Source organism: Lolium perenne, chromosome 6, assembly GCF_019359855.2.
Source record: "Lolium perenne isolate Kyuss_39 chromosome 6, Kyuss_2.0, whole genome shotgun sequence".
Lineage (NCBI taxonomy): Eukaryota > Viridiplantae > Streptophyta > Magnoliopsida > Poales > Poaceae > Lolium > Lolium perenne.
This window is the reverse complement of record NC_067249.2, coordinates 174897126-174912954: the sequence shown is the minus strand read 5'-3', so window position 1 is coordinate 174912954 and position 15829 is coordinate 174897126. Positions and strand designations below refer to the sequence as shown.

Genomic DNA, 15829 nt, shown 5'->3' with positions numbered 1-15829 from the left:
CCGTTGTTAAGGCTTCCAAGTGTTCTTTGTCTCCCCTTGTGTCGAATCAATAAATTGGGTTTTACTTCCCTCAAAGACTGTTGCGATCCCCTATACTTGTGGGTCATCACACGTCGTCACCGCTGTAACAATTAGGGTTGGATCTTGATTGTTTGATAGGGGAAACTCTCCCGGTATTGATTTCTACTTGTTATTGATGCTATTGAGTGAAACCATTGAACCAAGGTTTATGTTCAGATTGTTATTCATCATCATATCACCTTTGATCATGTTCCATATGATGTCTCGTGAGTAGTTCGTTTAGTTCTTGAGGACATGGGTGAAGTCTAAATGTTAGTAGTGAATTATGGTTGAGTAATATTCAATGTTATGATATTTAAGTTGTGGTGTCATTCTTCTAGTGGTGTCATGTGAACGTCGACTACCTTTATGGGCCTAGGGGAATACATCTTGTATTCGTTTGCCAATTGCGGGGTTGCCGGAGTGACAGAAACTTGAACCCCCGTTGGTATATCGATGCAGGAGTGATAGCAGGACCTCAGAGTTTAAAGCTATGGTTAGATTTATCTTAATTACTTTCTTGTAGTTGCGGATGCTTGCAAGGGGTATAATCACAAGTATGTATTAGTCCTAGGAAGGGTGGTGCATTAGCATAGGTTCACACACACAACACTTATCAAAACAATGAAGATTAATCAGCTATATAAAGCGAAAGCACTAGACTAAATTCCCGTGTGTCCTCAAGAACGTTTGGTCATTATAAGTAAACAAACCGGCTTGTCCTTTGTGCTAAAAAATGATTGGGCCACTCGCTGCAATTATTTCTCTTGCACTTTACTTACTCGTAGTTTATTTATCTGCTACATAAAAACCCCTGAATACTTGTCTGTGAGCATTTACAGTGAATACTTCATTGAAACTGCTTGTCAACACCTTCTGCTCCTCATTGGGTTCGACACTCTTATTTATCGAAAATACTACGATACACCCCCTATACTTGTGGGTCATCAGACACGACTTTTCAAAAATATTTAACCCTGCTGTGGTGTACAAGTTGTATCCACACGTGACGACCATTTCCATTGATACCCTTGCAGGGGACACCAATGAAAGCGATCAACTACAACCTTTACCTTGCATCGACCTATTCCATGAGCCACGGCAAAAGGTTTTAACCCGCCACCGTAAGTCGCCCGTCTCCGACGCGGAACCGTTCGTTGTGTGCGGAGGTTGGTTTCCTAGGGACTTTAACCCCAGGGACTCTAACCCCCAGCCAACCCCGGCCACGTCCCTGTATGTATGCACCTCTTTGCAAATGTTTTTCCATCCTCATGCGTATGGCAAATGGAACGCTCAAACTAGGTAGCTCATGGATAGATCTAATCAAGTTAGTTGGTCGATGGGAGTCCCACACCTCCACGTGTGGCTGTACGCCCAGTCTTGGATCAAGTGACAAGAACTCGGGTCCTAGGGTGGTAGAACAAAACAACCCACCACATCCCAATGTGGCCTCTCGTCCACACCTTTTTAAGCATATTATACCACTCATACCATATACACTTTCCACGTCATCCTGTCATACTAGAATCATTTGAAGCTCCAGTCCGAAGACTGGAGTGAAAGCGCATAAACTAAGCATTGCTAAGCACAACAAATATAAAGGCTCTAGCGATGCATTCTAGCTTAGCCTAGGTATGCTAGGAGCATGGGGTAGGAGTGTTGTGGCTTCAAGGTAATAACATGCATCAAATAGGTATAACTCTACCTAGCGATAAAAGGCAGTGGAATCGGATGCAATATGTAAGAACCAGAATGGAAACATTTGTAAAACAAGTATGGACCAGGTTAGGGCTTGCCTTGACTGTCGACGGAGTTGTACTGCTCGGTGGCGTTATCGACCTCCATCTCGGACTCGTGCTCTATCGAGAAGAAGCAACACCGAAAAAGTAGAAATAACATTCAAGCATGGCATTGATGCAAGCAATCATCATGGATGACAATTTAAGTTGCAAGAAGTAAAACCTATGAACTACCGGGCGATTTAATCGGGACTGGAACGCTCGAAGAATGGCGTTCTGGTAAATCCCGGACATCACTTAAGGGGGTTATTTCTTGTTCTAACAAACTTGTGAAATGAAGTTGTTCAAATGACTTTGATTTGTATTCCAAAATGTAGATCTTATTTTTCTGATCATTTTGATATATTATTTTATATTTTTATGATTTAAAATGAATTTCTTTACTATTAAATGGGAGTTGGTCGTTTGACACTCAACGCACTTTGCGGTCGTCATTAAAATCATCCGGGCCGTCCAATATAACATCAACCCCTCCGCTCAACATCGGTCCGTCCATCAGATCCACTTTCACCGTGAGGTCCCTCCTTCCTTTGTTAGTACAATCACTGTTTGGAAAAACGAAAGAATGGCTGGAATCACGGGAAAGCGAACGGAATGTTGAGGATTTGATACACAATTAATTAATGTCAAATTAATTATCTTTCCAAACTACTCTCCACGGGAGACATGGCAATGATGTCATCCTCGCTGCTCGGGCTTCATTCATTTCTCTGTTCCTCTCCTCTCATCTTCCTCGTTTCTCCAATCGTCGGCGCGACAGCGACGAGTACCAGGCTTAGAGGCCTCGTCAACGGGAACTAGGTCCAGTAGCGGCGGCTCGCAGGCGAACAAGCAAGGCCAGGGCGGGTGTGGCTGGTGTGGCGGCTCGCAGGCGCGGCGGCGATGGCTCGCAGGCGAGGCGGCCGTGCAAACCCGAGGCGGGTGTGGCGGCGAGAATCAGGAAGGGAGGGCTGAAGTCAGGTAGCCGGTCCCTGTCCACTCGAATTTGGCCTCCTGCGCACAACCATAGCCTCTGCTCCGGGCGATTTGCATGTACAACTATGCAGGTTTGGTTGTTTTGATTGATGCGATGCCCCAGTGATATGGTACTTGCAAAATGATCTTCTAATGTCTTTGTTCAATCAAGCTTCTGCTGTTAAGAGTTAGACTGAGTTTCTTATTGTATTGGTACATTAGGATGTTATTAAATTGAGAAACATAGATGAATCTGTCCTCTACATGTTACTCTTGTTCTTTGCTGCTTGTTCACCAATTGTTTGTTTCATGCTTGGTGGCAACTTATATTGTTCTTTGGACTGTATCAAGCTGAGGTAATGGCAGAACTTATACAAGAGAGATGTACATATATTATCATGACTTAATGACTTAATAGTTATTATTTTAGGTGAATCATGTCTTGCCTTCTCTGATTCTGACCTGAATTAAGAGTGATATAAGTTTGGCGATTCTGAATTCTGATGATATGGAGTTGCATTGAGGCTGTAATTGCGCTGCAGGTGGAGACATTGTTCTTAAAGGTACCTATGAATTTGAAGCAAACATCTTAACTCTAACGGGACTGGGTAGCTGCATTCATGGTGAATTTATATGTTTGAATTCTGAATCTATGTTCAGAGAGAGAATAACTCTATGGTAATGAATATATATTTTACTTTATGATATGTATTATTTATTTTAGGTTACTCACGAGCATAAACACGTCTATGATGGTAGTGAAGTGATTGATTCTGTTGAGCACAACAAGAGGTACCTCAACCTGTGTATAAAAAGCCTTTTTTTCCTCTATCTCTCTGTTTACCTGATATAATAATAATATCTTAATGACAAGATTTTTTTCATTCCTCACATAATGTTTATGCCTTTTAGTTTTTAATCAACTTTTCTACATTTTACATGTGGCTGATATATCTGCATGGTTCATTATGATTTCTTAACAAGTTTTATTTGTATTCACGGGCGCGTGAGGTGGTATAAGGATGAACGGGCCTGAGGACGCGTAGGGTGCCTTTTTTCCTTTATCTCTCTGTTTCTGATATAATAATAATAACTCAATTATAAGATTTTTTCATTCCTCACATAAAGTTTATGCCTTTTAGTTTAATAAACTTTTCTACATTTTACATGTGGCTGATATATCTGCATGGTTCATTATGATTTCTTACCAAGTGTTATTTGTATTCATAGGCGCGTGAGGCGGCATAAGGATGAACGGGCCTGAGGACGCGTAGGGTGTAATCATCTTGCCGTCTTTCTCAACTCCCATGGCCGGTCGGCCTTGTTTTCATCCTAATTGGTTGTAATCTATGTCCAGTCAACCTAAGTGGTGGCTAGAGCATTTGGATAGTAGGACATTGGCATGGAGCTCAAAATATTGATATCTTTTCTTCCATTAACTTTCATATCCAAAATGTAATTGTTGCTTATGAATTCTCAAGATCAATTCTTTTGTCAGTTTCTCGTGGGCGCCTCTATTCTTATATGGAACAACCAGATGCTGGGAAGTTAAATGGTGCGTACATTTCAGAAAATGACCCCATCTAATATTTTTGTTCATGATAATTGTGTACAACATCTCCTTTTTTGTTCTTTTGATGTATTCTATGTAAATAGTTTGTTTCTTTCTTCAGATGAACTGTGCAGAGGTTTGATACTAGAGGAGACTGACATGGATTTGGATGGGGCAAAACACTTGCGGTAAAATTATACAATTGTCTGTATTTAAATGTTTAGTGGCAACATCTATCCAGCCCCATCATTTTATGCTTAGGACTATGCATGCTCTTCTGGTGGTCGATAGTCCATTTAGTTCTCTATTCTTTGGTTGATAGAAACTGACAGCATGCTTGCTGTAGTCGTTGAGATTTAACTAGCCGCACAGATACTTGGAATGCCCATCACATGTTGGATGATTATCTCATAAAAAGCATTAATTTGGCAATGCTTGGATAGTTTTGTTGCTAAAAAATTACTCTGTTTGATCGACATGCTTGGACATTTACTTGACAACTTACTGAAGGTGACTACTTAGCTATTCTATGTATCTTGGTTAATTCTTCTATACAGATCGCTCATATAAGTTTATTTTTGGTTGTTCATTGTTAGATGCAGTACTTTTTTATTATTAGAGAAATTTAAAGGATTTACTTTGTTGTTGTTGTATTCTTGTATAGGCTGCAAATCAAGAAGATCAACTTTCATATCTTCTTTGCTGCCTCTTCAGAACACAAGATAAAGCCATGAAAATCTTGATTTAGTATCACATGATGTCAATTTGATGATATGTGGTACTCCAAGCACTTAAATACAAAATTGTCTATTTTGTTTCACGGCCCTGGTGTCTCTTGTAAGTAGTATAAGCACATATATTCTTGTTTCCTTCCTCGAGGAACTTACACAATTACACAAGACCATTGTAGTTACTTAAGTTCACAAGCATAAAATTCCCGAAGTACCTAAAATCAGGGATGACTATAATGCTTTTACATGGATGATGGACGCCACAAATACTCAAATGGAGCAAATCCATGTAGTTGGTTTTGCTATATACTATCGACAGTCGAAGTTACTTCTGTAAATATAAGTAAGTTTTAATTCCACACTCACTTTATATTCACCTTTCTGCCACTCACATGTTTGTGATGCATTTCAGGCAGACCAAAGAAATCGTCAAGACCTTGAGCAAACTGAACAATGAATCCAGTTCTTCGTCTCTAGGAAGTATGCTCCGCCATCGCTCAGTTTCTCGCTTGCTCGTGGAAACAAAATTGATGATACTAGAGCAACTGTCAGTATGTTGGAGTTCGATTCTTCTTGACTGTCATCATTTCCTGGATGTTTGGGATGATTTTCTAAAAAAAATTGCTCTAGAAGGTATACTGATGCCACTCTGTTCAAACCCTGTGATTTCCATCGAAAGATTTGTATCATAGAGAGAGCTACTGGAATTTATTCAGCATTACCTTTTGCAATCTCTTGGTATATTAACTTCTTATCTAGAACTTTATTCATTCAGCATAGTTAGTGCTTGTGTCATTTAGTATAGTTAGCTTGTTCCCGGCCTTCCTTGTCGGGTCAGAGCAAATCAAGCCTCGAAAACCACTTCTAGGTTGATAACTGCTTCTAGGTCGCACATGGGCGGTTGGTCGTGGGCGAGGTGTTCCTGGACTCCTTCAACGATGATAAGAGGCCACCGTTGCTCGTCATGGATTGCAAGACCTATAACAAGAGCCCGACAAACTCAGGACGTCTCCATTCTCCCATCCATCAGAGACCAGGGGACTAGCTCCCTTAGCCTTGGGTGCAAGCTCCTGGCGGCGCTGAAGAAGCTTCTTTTAGAGGCCCAGTCCGAATTGCTGAGCGTCACCGTCAGGCGCAGCTTCGGCAGGTGCACAGAATTCCCTGTCTTTGTGTGAATTATGGGTGATTACCTCTGAATTTATCATGGGGACTCTCTGTCTTTCTGTTTTAGGCACGAGCTCCGGAATCTGGACCTGTACCTCATGCTCAGCGCTCTCTCTCTCTCTCTCTCCCCCCTCTCTCTCTCTGCAACTGTTCAATCTTTGCAACTAATGTGGTGCTCGGATCGATGAATCCCTTTTGTTGTGCCTACAAAAAACATGCATACTTGGGTGTAAAGCTGCATGAGCCTCCAGAGATTTTGGTGTTTTTAGTAGCAGATTAGGCATGTGATCGTGCCCTGTATTTAGTTGATGCACTGCAGTCTATATGTTATACCCTGTAAACATCAATCAATACAAGTTAAATACATATTCATTACTCTAAATTCCAATTCTTAGGGTGGAGTTTTAATTCTTTGTTTAGGATTCGCTTGTGCATATGGAGATTAGATAGAGTGCTGGAGCTTTTTCTCCAATCTATATGATGTCACCATTATAAATCCATCTAATAATTATTTTTATAGTTTTTATTTTTATTATTCCGTAGCAACGCACGGGCATTCAACTAGTACTTATTAATTTTACAATTTTTTTATCCATTTTCTGTAATTCCAGAAATTATCAAAATCCTGACAACAGGGCCCACGGTCATATATTTTTATTTTACAGAAAAAACAAACAAAAACAAAAAGAAAAAGCCACTTGGCACCGGGTCGCACCGGAGTCCACCGCCGGCGCCGGCGACGGGCAACGCAGGCGCTCCAGGGCGTCCGCGGATGCGGCGTTTGGCGCGTTAGGAGCGCCTCGTCGCGGCGAGTCGAAGGGTGGCGGTGCCGCCCGGATTTGGTCGCCGGAGCGGCCGCGCCGGCGAGCAGCGCCATGGCCGGACACGGGTGCGCGAGGCGGCGGCGACTGGGAGGGGGAGAGGAAGGGGAGGGGCGCATCGGCACCGGAGGCTCACCACGGGGTTGTCGGACAAGGTGGTGACGGCGGAGGAGGTCGGGAACGGCAGCGGCGGGGGCAGCCGGCGTCGGGGAAGAAGGGTGCGGCGAGGGCTCCTGCGACCTCCCCTCGTCGATTCCTTCGACGGGGAGGGGCAGAAGGACGAGGCGGAGCTGGTGGCGGTGGTGGCTCGGCGTGGGGCGGCGGAGAAAAACGGCGGCCGGCGAGCACGAGGGTTTGGTCGCCATGGGGATTTCGGGAGAGAGAGAGAGCACCAGGGGAAGTGAGAGGGACCGAGGGAGAGAGGAGAGAGGCGCGAGGGAGGGCGCCGGGTCGTCCTCCACGTCGAGGAGCGGCAGCAGGAGGTGGCCGCGCTGGCCTCCACGGCAGGGCACGCAGGTGCCTGCCTGGCAAGGGAAGAAGACACAGGGCAAAATCTAAAAAGCCCCCTGGCCTTTGGTGTTTTCTCTGCAGAAAAAGAACAACTCTAGAAAGCAAACAATGTGATGTTCTGGACTGTTTTAACAACCCTAAACTTTCAAAAAATGTTGTGCCAACATTTTCTGTATCAAAAATTGAGCAACTCATGATTAGCACAAGTACTACTTTTAGGGTTTCGAACAGATGAACAACACACAGATGAAACACACTGTTAGGGTTGCGGGTTTTATTTTAACGCGAAAATTTCTGAGTGAATTTTACATGATGCAAAGAGTGATAGGTCACTTTATTTCAAACAGGGATGTTACAACTTTGCCGAAATTCCCAAATATGAAAGGAGTTTGAGACAATCACATCTCATATTTTCGGGTTTCCGAAACTGCCTCTGTACTCTTCAGTAACATGTCGACCACGGGGGCATCCGGACTTTGATTGGGGCGAATTTTATGTCTAAAAGCAAGAGAATAAATTTCCCTACAACCTTGTCAATTGGCATTTTTTCATTTGATCTGCCTTCGGGGCCATCTTCGGAAAGAGTACTGCAGGGACACATTTCAGGAAACTCCAGATTTCACCATAATGATTGGTTTCCTTATGTATTTGCCTATTTCCTACACAATAAGGTATAAAACAAGAACTTTTGCACTTATAAATATAATAAAGTTGTATATAATAAGGATTTTCATATAATAAACTACCAAGTTCATGTAGGCATCTTACATGCATCCAAATCACACTACTATATATGGTTGGTGCTCCAACATTAGATTACATGAAATCGACATCTCCATGGATTTAGCTTTGAACTTCGTTGTTTCTGAACATGTTAATTCTTACAATATATAGAGCATAAATTTGAAGTGCAACCTTCACCATCGTGCCAAGGAGATACTATTGACTCGATGCAAAGAAGAGCTAATTCATGTTAAGAAAGCAAATCAGCTACAAATTGGTGACATTGCAGGATTGAAAAATCAACCGGGACTAAAGGGCTCGCTGCAGACTACGACCGACGGAAGCCTCTTTAGTCCCGGTTGGTGTCCCCAATTGGGACTGATGGTCCTATGGTAGATCGCCTTTTTTGCTTTGTAAAATACAAAAAAAAGATATAAAATTAAAAAATAAAAAATCTTTTCTGATGTAGGTAGGTTAGGTGATCTAGTTATTGTGAAAAATAACAAACATGCCTTATTTTGAAAAAAAATGTATATTTTGGTAAGATGGCAATAACTTTTGCATCCGAACTAAAAAAAATGTTTAATATATGAAAATATATCTAAGCGGAAAAAATTTGATAAAGGATAGAGGCCCGAGTCAAAATGCAAGAAAACTGCAACCTACTCTTGTTCTAAGAGTAGGCACATACATCGGTAATTTTAAAAGTTAAATAGTTACGATACTCGTAGAGCCTTCGGCGAATACAGTTTGGGCCAAGGTTCAAGCTCGCTAGTCAAGCTTGACCCAAACTATACACTGAGGTGTTGGTAGAACCACTTCTGAATTTCATTGGATAAGGTATGTTTGTTTTGAAGAACTCCTAGTTATTTTGTTCCCACACATGCGTATGTAGTTATATGTAATTATGCACATTACTGTAGTCTTTGGTTTCTGTTCATGTCCATCCCTTTTCGTTTACATGGTTTTCATCTTTGTGATCTATAAATTTTTCTGACACATTAGATTATGGTAGTGGGGAATAGTGTAAGCACTAGTTACTGAATACCTTGTTCGACTTTCCAACGTGATATGAAGCGCTCTATAATACTCCCTCAATTCCTAAATATAAGACGTTTTGGGATATATTTATGAAAAGACAAGTAGTGATTAAATACATGTGACAAAATATTGTTTATCTCCTTCCTAGTAGCTTCTTAAATTTAATCCAATCAATGTTGGAGGATCAACATCAATTTTGTTTGGAACAAGAAGGATGAGTACTCAAGTTACACTTTAGGAGGGAGTAGATAGTTTGGCATTGCAATTGTAGTTACCGCTTATGTGTTATTGTTTGTAGTATATTTTTGTCTTTTGAGGTTACACTCTAAAAAGACATAGAAGGACTCATCAAGACAATGTATGCAATGAAATGGATGAAGGATGCCATTCTTAGCAAACGGCCAGATAATACATTTCACACTACTATGGGTGGTGATCCCAACATTAGATTACATGAAATCGGCATCCCCATGGATTTAGCATCGAACTGGGTTATTTTATGAACATGTTAATTCTTACAATATAGAGAGCATAAATTTGAAGTGCAACCTTCACCTTCGTGCCATAAAAATACTATTCACTTGATGCAGTAAAGAGCTAATTCTAGTTAAGAAAGCAAATCAGCTACAAAATGGTGACATTGTGTGCAGGCCATTCGAAGATGGAAAAACCAATCGGGAGTAAAGGGGTTGCTACATACTACAGCCGGTGCGAGCCTCTTTAGTCCCAGTTGGTGTCTCCAAACGGGACTAGAGGTACCTTTAGTCCCGTTTGGAGACACCAAATGTGACTAAAGACTTTCTAGGTTTTTTTGCTCCACACTCCTCCCCGGTGGATCACCTTATCAGCTTTGTAAACTACAAAATAAAATGATAGAAAATTCAAAATAAAAATTCTTTTATATGTAGGTAGGTTAGGTGATCTAGTTATTATAAAAAATTTAAAACATGAATTTTGAATTATTTTTCAAAAATAAATATGTATTTATTTGTAAGATGGCAATAACTTTTGCATACGTACTCAAAAAAATGTTTAATATATAAAACTCTATCTTCGCGAAAAATGTTTAGGTAACGGCTGGAGGCCCGACTAGAATGCAAGAGTGACCTGCTCCTGTTCTAAGGGTAGGCACATACATCGGCAGTTTAAATAGTTAAATAGTTACAGTACCTATTAAGTCGTAGAGCCTTGGACGAATACATTTTGGGCCAAGGTTCAACGTCGCTAGTCGAGCTTGAGCCAAACTATAAGCTGAGGTATTGGTAGAACCATCATAAGACTTCTTAATATGATTGGATAAGGTATGCTTGTTTTGTAAAATTCCTCGTTATATTAGTACCATACATTTATATGTAGTTATGCACATTATTGTATTCTTTGGTTTCCAATTATGTCCATCCCATTTAATTTACATGGTTTCCATCTTTGTGATATATAAATTTTTCCGGCACATTACATGATTGTAATGGAGAATAGTGTAGGCACTAGTTACTGAATATCTTGTTCGACTATCTTGTTCGACTTTCCACCTTGATACGAAGCACTCTATAATACTCCATCCGTTCCTAAATATAAGACGTTTTGTGATATATTTATGAAAAGACATATACTGATTAAATACATGTGAAAAAATATTGTTTATCTCGTTCCTAGTTCCTTGCTTAGACTTAAACCAATCAATGTTAGAAGATAAGCATCAATTTTGTTTGGAAGAAGAGGGATAAGTATTAAAGTTACACTTTAGAAGGGACTAGATAGTTTGACGTGGCAATTGCAGTTACGTCTTATGTTTTATTTTCTAGCATATTTCTGGATTTTACAGTTACACTCTAAAAAGACATATAAGAATCTTCAACATGCATGTATGGAATGAAACGGATGAAGGATGTCGTTCTCAGCAAATGGCCAGATAATTATTTTCGCACTACTATGGTTGGTGATCCCAAGATTTGATTACATGAAATCAGCATCTCCATGTTAATTCTTACAATATTGAGAGCATCAAATTGAAGTGCAACCTTCACCTTCGTGCCAACGAAATACTATTCACTTGGCCCAGTGCAGAACTAATTCATGTAAGAAAGCAAATCAGCAACAAATCGGTGACATTATGTACATTCCATTGCATGATGGAGATACCAACCGGGACTAAAGGGTTTGCGGCAGGCTGCGGCCGGTGCGAGCCTTTTTCGTCCCGATTGGAGACACCAACCAAGACTAAATAATTTCTAGTTTATTTTCTCCACACACCCCCTTGGATCGCCTTTTTCAGCTTCCCAAAATACAAAAGAAAATGATAGGACATTAAGTATTAAAAATCCTTTTAGATGTAGGTAGGTTAGGTGATCTAGTTATTATGAAAAATAACAAACATTAATTTTGAATTATTTTGAAAAAAGGTATTTTTCAGTAAGATGGCAATAACTTTTGTATACGAACTAGAAATAAAAATTTAATATATGAAAATTTATCTACGTGAAAAATGTTTCAGTAAAGGCTGGAGGACTGAGTCGAATGCAAGAAAAGAGCAACCTGCTCCTGTTCTAAGAGCGGGCACATACATCGGTAATTAAAAAGTTAAATAGTTACGGTACCTATTAGCTCGTAGAGCCTTGGATGAATACAATTTGGACCAAGGTTCAAGGTCGCTTGTCGAGCTTGAGCCAAACTATAGGCTGAGGTGTCGGTACGTACAACCATTATAAGACTTCTTGATATGATTGGATAAGGTATGTTTGTTTTGACAAAGCTCTGGCTATTTTAGTCCCACACATGCATTTGTAGTTATGCACATTATTGTATTCTTTAGTTTCTGTTTATGTTCATCCCATTTCATTTACATGGTTTTCATCTTTGTGATATATAAACTTTTCTGGCGCATTACATGATTATAGTGGAGAATAGTGTAGGTATTAGTTACAGAATATCTTGTTCGACTTTCCACCTTGATACGAAACTCTCTATGATACTCCCCTTGTTCCTAATTATAAGTCGTTGGGATATATTTATGAAAATACATATACTGATTAAATATATGTGAAAAAATATTCTTTATCTCCTTCCTAGTCGTTGCTTAGATTTTATCCAAACAATGTTGGAGGATGAGAATCAATTTTTTTTGGAAGAAGAAGGATGATTATTCAAGTTACACTTTAGAAGGGACTAGATAGTTCGACGTGTCAATTGCAGTTACCGCTTATGTTTTATTGTTTTTAACATATTTCTTTCTTTTTCAGTTACACTCTAATAAGACATATAAGGAATCATCCATAGGCATGTATAGAATGAAACGGATGAAGGATGTCGTTCTCAGAAAATGTCAGATAATGCATTTCACACTACTATGGTTGGTGATCCCAAGATTAGATTACATGAAATCGACATCTCTATGGATTTAGCTTCGAACTTGGTAGTTTCTGAACACGTTAATTCTTACAATATCGAGAGCATAAATTTGAGGTGCAAGCTTCACCTTCGTACCAAGGAAATACTATTCACTTGGCGCAACGAAAAGCCAATTCATGTTAAGAAATCAAATCAGCTACAAGTTGGTGACATTGTGTAAAGGCCATTGCAAGATGGAGATACCAACTGGGACTAAAGGGTTGCGGCAGGCTGCGGCCGGTGTGAGCCTCTTTAGTACTTTAGTCCTAGTTGGAGACATCAACAGGGACTAAAGACTTTTTAGATTTTTTTGCTCCACCCCCCGTGGATCCTCCTTTTTAGAAATGTAAAATACAAAATAAAATGATAGAAAATTAAAAATTAAAAATCAGATGTAGGTATGTTAGGTGATCTAGTTATTATTAAAAATAACAAACATGAATTTTGACTTATTTTGCATAAAAATTGTTTTCCTTTGGTAAGATGGCAATAATTTTTGCATACGAACTCGAAAAAAATGTTTCATATACAAAAATCTATCTAAGAAAAAAATGTTTCAGCAAAAACTAGAGGCCAGAGTAGAATGCAAGAAAAGTATGACCTGCTCCTGTTCTAAGAGTACGCACATACATCGGCAATTTTAGAAGTTAAATAGTTATGGTACCTATTAGCTCATAGAATCTTTGGCGAATACAGTTTGGGCCAAGGTTAAAGGTCGCTACTCGAGCTTGAGCCAAACTATACGCTGATCAAGGTGTTGGTAGAACCATCATAAGAATTCTTAGTATGATTGGATAAGGTATGTTTGTTTTGAAGAAGTCCTCGTTATTTTGTTTCACACATGCATATGTAGTTATGCACATTATTGTATTCTTTGGTTTCGTTTATGTCCATCCCATTTCATTTACATGGCTGGTTTACATCTTTCTGATATATAAATTTTTCCGAAACATTACATGATTGTAGTGGAGAATAGTTTAGGCACTAGTTACTAAATATCTTATTCGACTTTCCACCTTGATATGCAGTGCTCTATAATAATCCCACTATTCCTAAATATAAGGCGTTTTGGGATATGTTTATGAAAAGATAGATACTTATTAAATACATGTGACAAAATATTGTTTATCTCCTTCCTAGTCAATCATAGATTTAATCCAATCAGTGTTGGAGGATGAGCATGAATTTTCTTTCGAACAAAAGGATGAGTATTCAAGTTATACTTTAGAAGGGACTAAATGGTTTGACGTGGCACTTGTAGTTAACTCTTATGTTTTATTGTTTTTAGCATATTTCTATCTTTTGAAGTTACACAGAAATACAGATAAGGAATCATCAAAAGTCATGTATGGAATGAAATGGATGTAGGCTACCATTCTAAGCAAACAGTCAGATAATGCATCTCACACTATTATGGTTTGTGATCCTGACATAAGATTACATGAAATTAGCATCTCCATGGATTTAGCTTCGAACTTGGTTGTTTCTGAATATGTTAATTCTTACAATATCGAGACCATAAATTTCAAAAGCAACCTTCACCTTCATGCTAAGGAAATACTATTCACTCGGCCCAATGAAGAGCTAATTCATGTTAAGAAGCAAATCAGCTACAAATTGGTGACATGGTATGCTGGCCATTGTAGGATGGAAAAACCAACTGAGACTAAAAGGGTTACTGCAGACTACGGCCTGTGCAAGCCTCTTTAGTCCTGGTTGGTGTCCCCATCCGAGACTAAAGGTCTACGTCTAGTCGCGGTTGGCGAACCAATCATGACTAAAGACTTTTTAGGGTTTTTTCTCCACACCCACCCCCTTGAATCGGCATTTTAGCTTTGTAAAATACAAAATAAAATAATAGAAAATAAAAATCCTTTTAGATGTAGGTAGGTTAGGTGATCTAGGTATTATGAAAAATATAAAACATTATTTTTTCTTATTTTGCAAAAAATGTATTTTTCGGTAAGAGGCAATAACTTTTTCATACGTACTAAAAAAATGTTTAATATTTTAAAATCTAACTACGCGAAAAATGTTTCGGTAAAGGCTAGTTGTCCGAGTCAAATGCAAGAAAAGTTAGACCAGCTCCTGTTCTAAGAGCATGCACATATGTCGGCAATTGAAAAATTTAAATAGTTATGATACCTATATATTAGCTCGTAGAGATTTTGGCCAATACAGTTTGGGTCAAGGTTCAAAGACGCTTGTCGAGCTTGAGCCAAACTATAGGCTGAGATATTGGTAGAGCCATCATGAGACTTCTTAATATGATTGGATAAGGTATGTTTGTTTTGAAGAAGTTCTCGTTATTTTTTCCCACACATGCATATCTAGTTATGCACACTAGTGTATTATTTGGTTTCCGTTTATATTCATCCATTTTCATTTACATGGTTTTCATCTTTTCGATATATACATTTTTTTGACACATTACATGATTGTAATGGAGAATAGTGTAGGCACTAGTTACCGACTATCTTGTTCGACTTTCCACCTTGATATGCAGCGCTCTATAATACTCCCTCCATTCTTAAATAAGGCGTTTTGGGATATATTTATGAAAAGACAGATATTGATTAAATCCATGTGACAAAATATTGTTTATCTCCTTCCTAGTCTTTGCTTAGATTTAATCCGATTAATATTGGAGGATGAGATCAATTTTGTTTGGAACAAGAAGGATGGGTATTCAAGTTACACTTTAGAAGTGGTAATTGTAGTTAATGTTAATGTTTTATTGTTTTTAGCATATTTCTGTCTTTTTCAGTTACAATATGAAAAGAGAGATAAGGAATCATCAACAGGCATGTATGGAATGAACTGGATGAAGGATGTCGTTCTCAGGAAACAGTCAGATAATGCATTTCGCAATACTCTGGTTGGTGATCCCAACATTAGATTACATCAAATCGGCATCATCATGGATTTAGCTTCGAACTTGGTTGTTTCTGAACATGTTAATTCTTACAATATCGAGAGCATAAATTTGAAGTGCAACCTTCACCTTCGTGGCAAGAAAATACTATTCACCCGGCGTAATGTAGAGTTGATTCATGTTAAGAAAGAAAATCAGCTACAACTTGGTGACAT

General features: G+C 39.1%; 1 protein-coding gene and 2 long non-coding RNA genes across 3 annotated transcripts; 2 read left to right on the top strand and 1 right to left on the bottom strand.

The window, feature by feature from the left end:
- Positions 1-1724: 1724 nt before the first annotated feature.
- LOC127306896 (uncharacterized) lies at positions 1725-7609 on the bottom strand. The gene is made up of 2 exons (XM_051337600.2): positions 7218-7609; positions 1725-1919 (listed from the first exon to the last, which is right to left on the bottom strand). Exons 1-2 carry the CDS (start codon positions 7444-7446, stop codon positions 1846-1848), a joined length of 303 nt encoding a protein of 100 aa, XP_051193560.1. The 5' UTR covers positions 7447-7609; the 3' UTR covers positions 1725-1845.
- LOC139832097 (uncharacterized) lies at positions 4040-5121 on the top strand. The gene is made up of 3 exons (XR_011746652.1): positions 4040-4368; positions 4487-4553; positions 5030-5121. It is a non-coding gene; the product is annotated as an uncharacterized lncRNA (long non-coding RNA).
- LOC139832098 (uncharacterized) lies at positions 5127-6808 on the top strand. The gene is made up of 4 exons (XR_011746653.1): positions 5127-5439; positions 5509-5729; positions 5983-6243; positions 6328-6808. It is a non-coding gene; the product is annotated as an uncharacterized lncRNA (long non-coding RNA).
- Positions 7610-15829: the final 8220 nt, after the last annotated feature.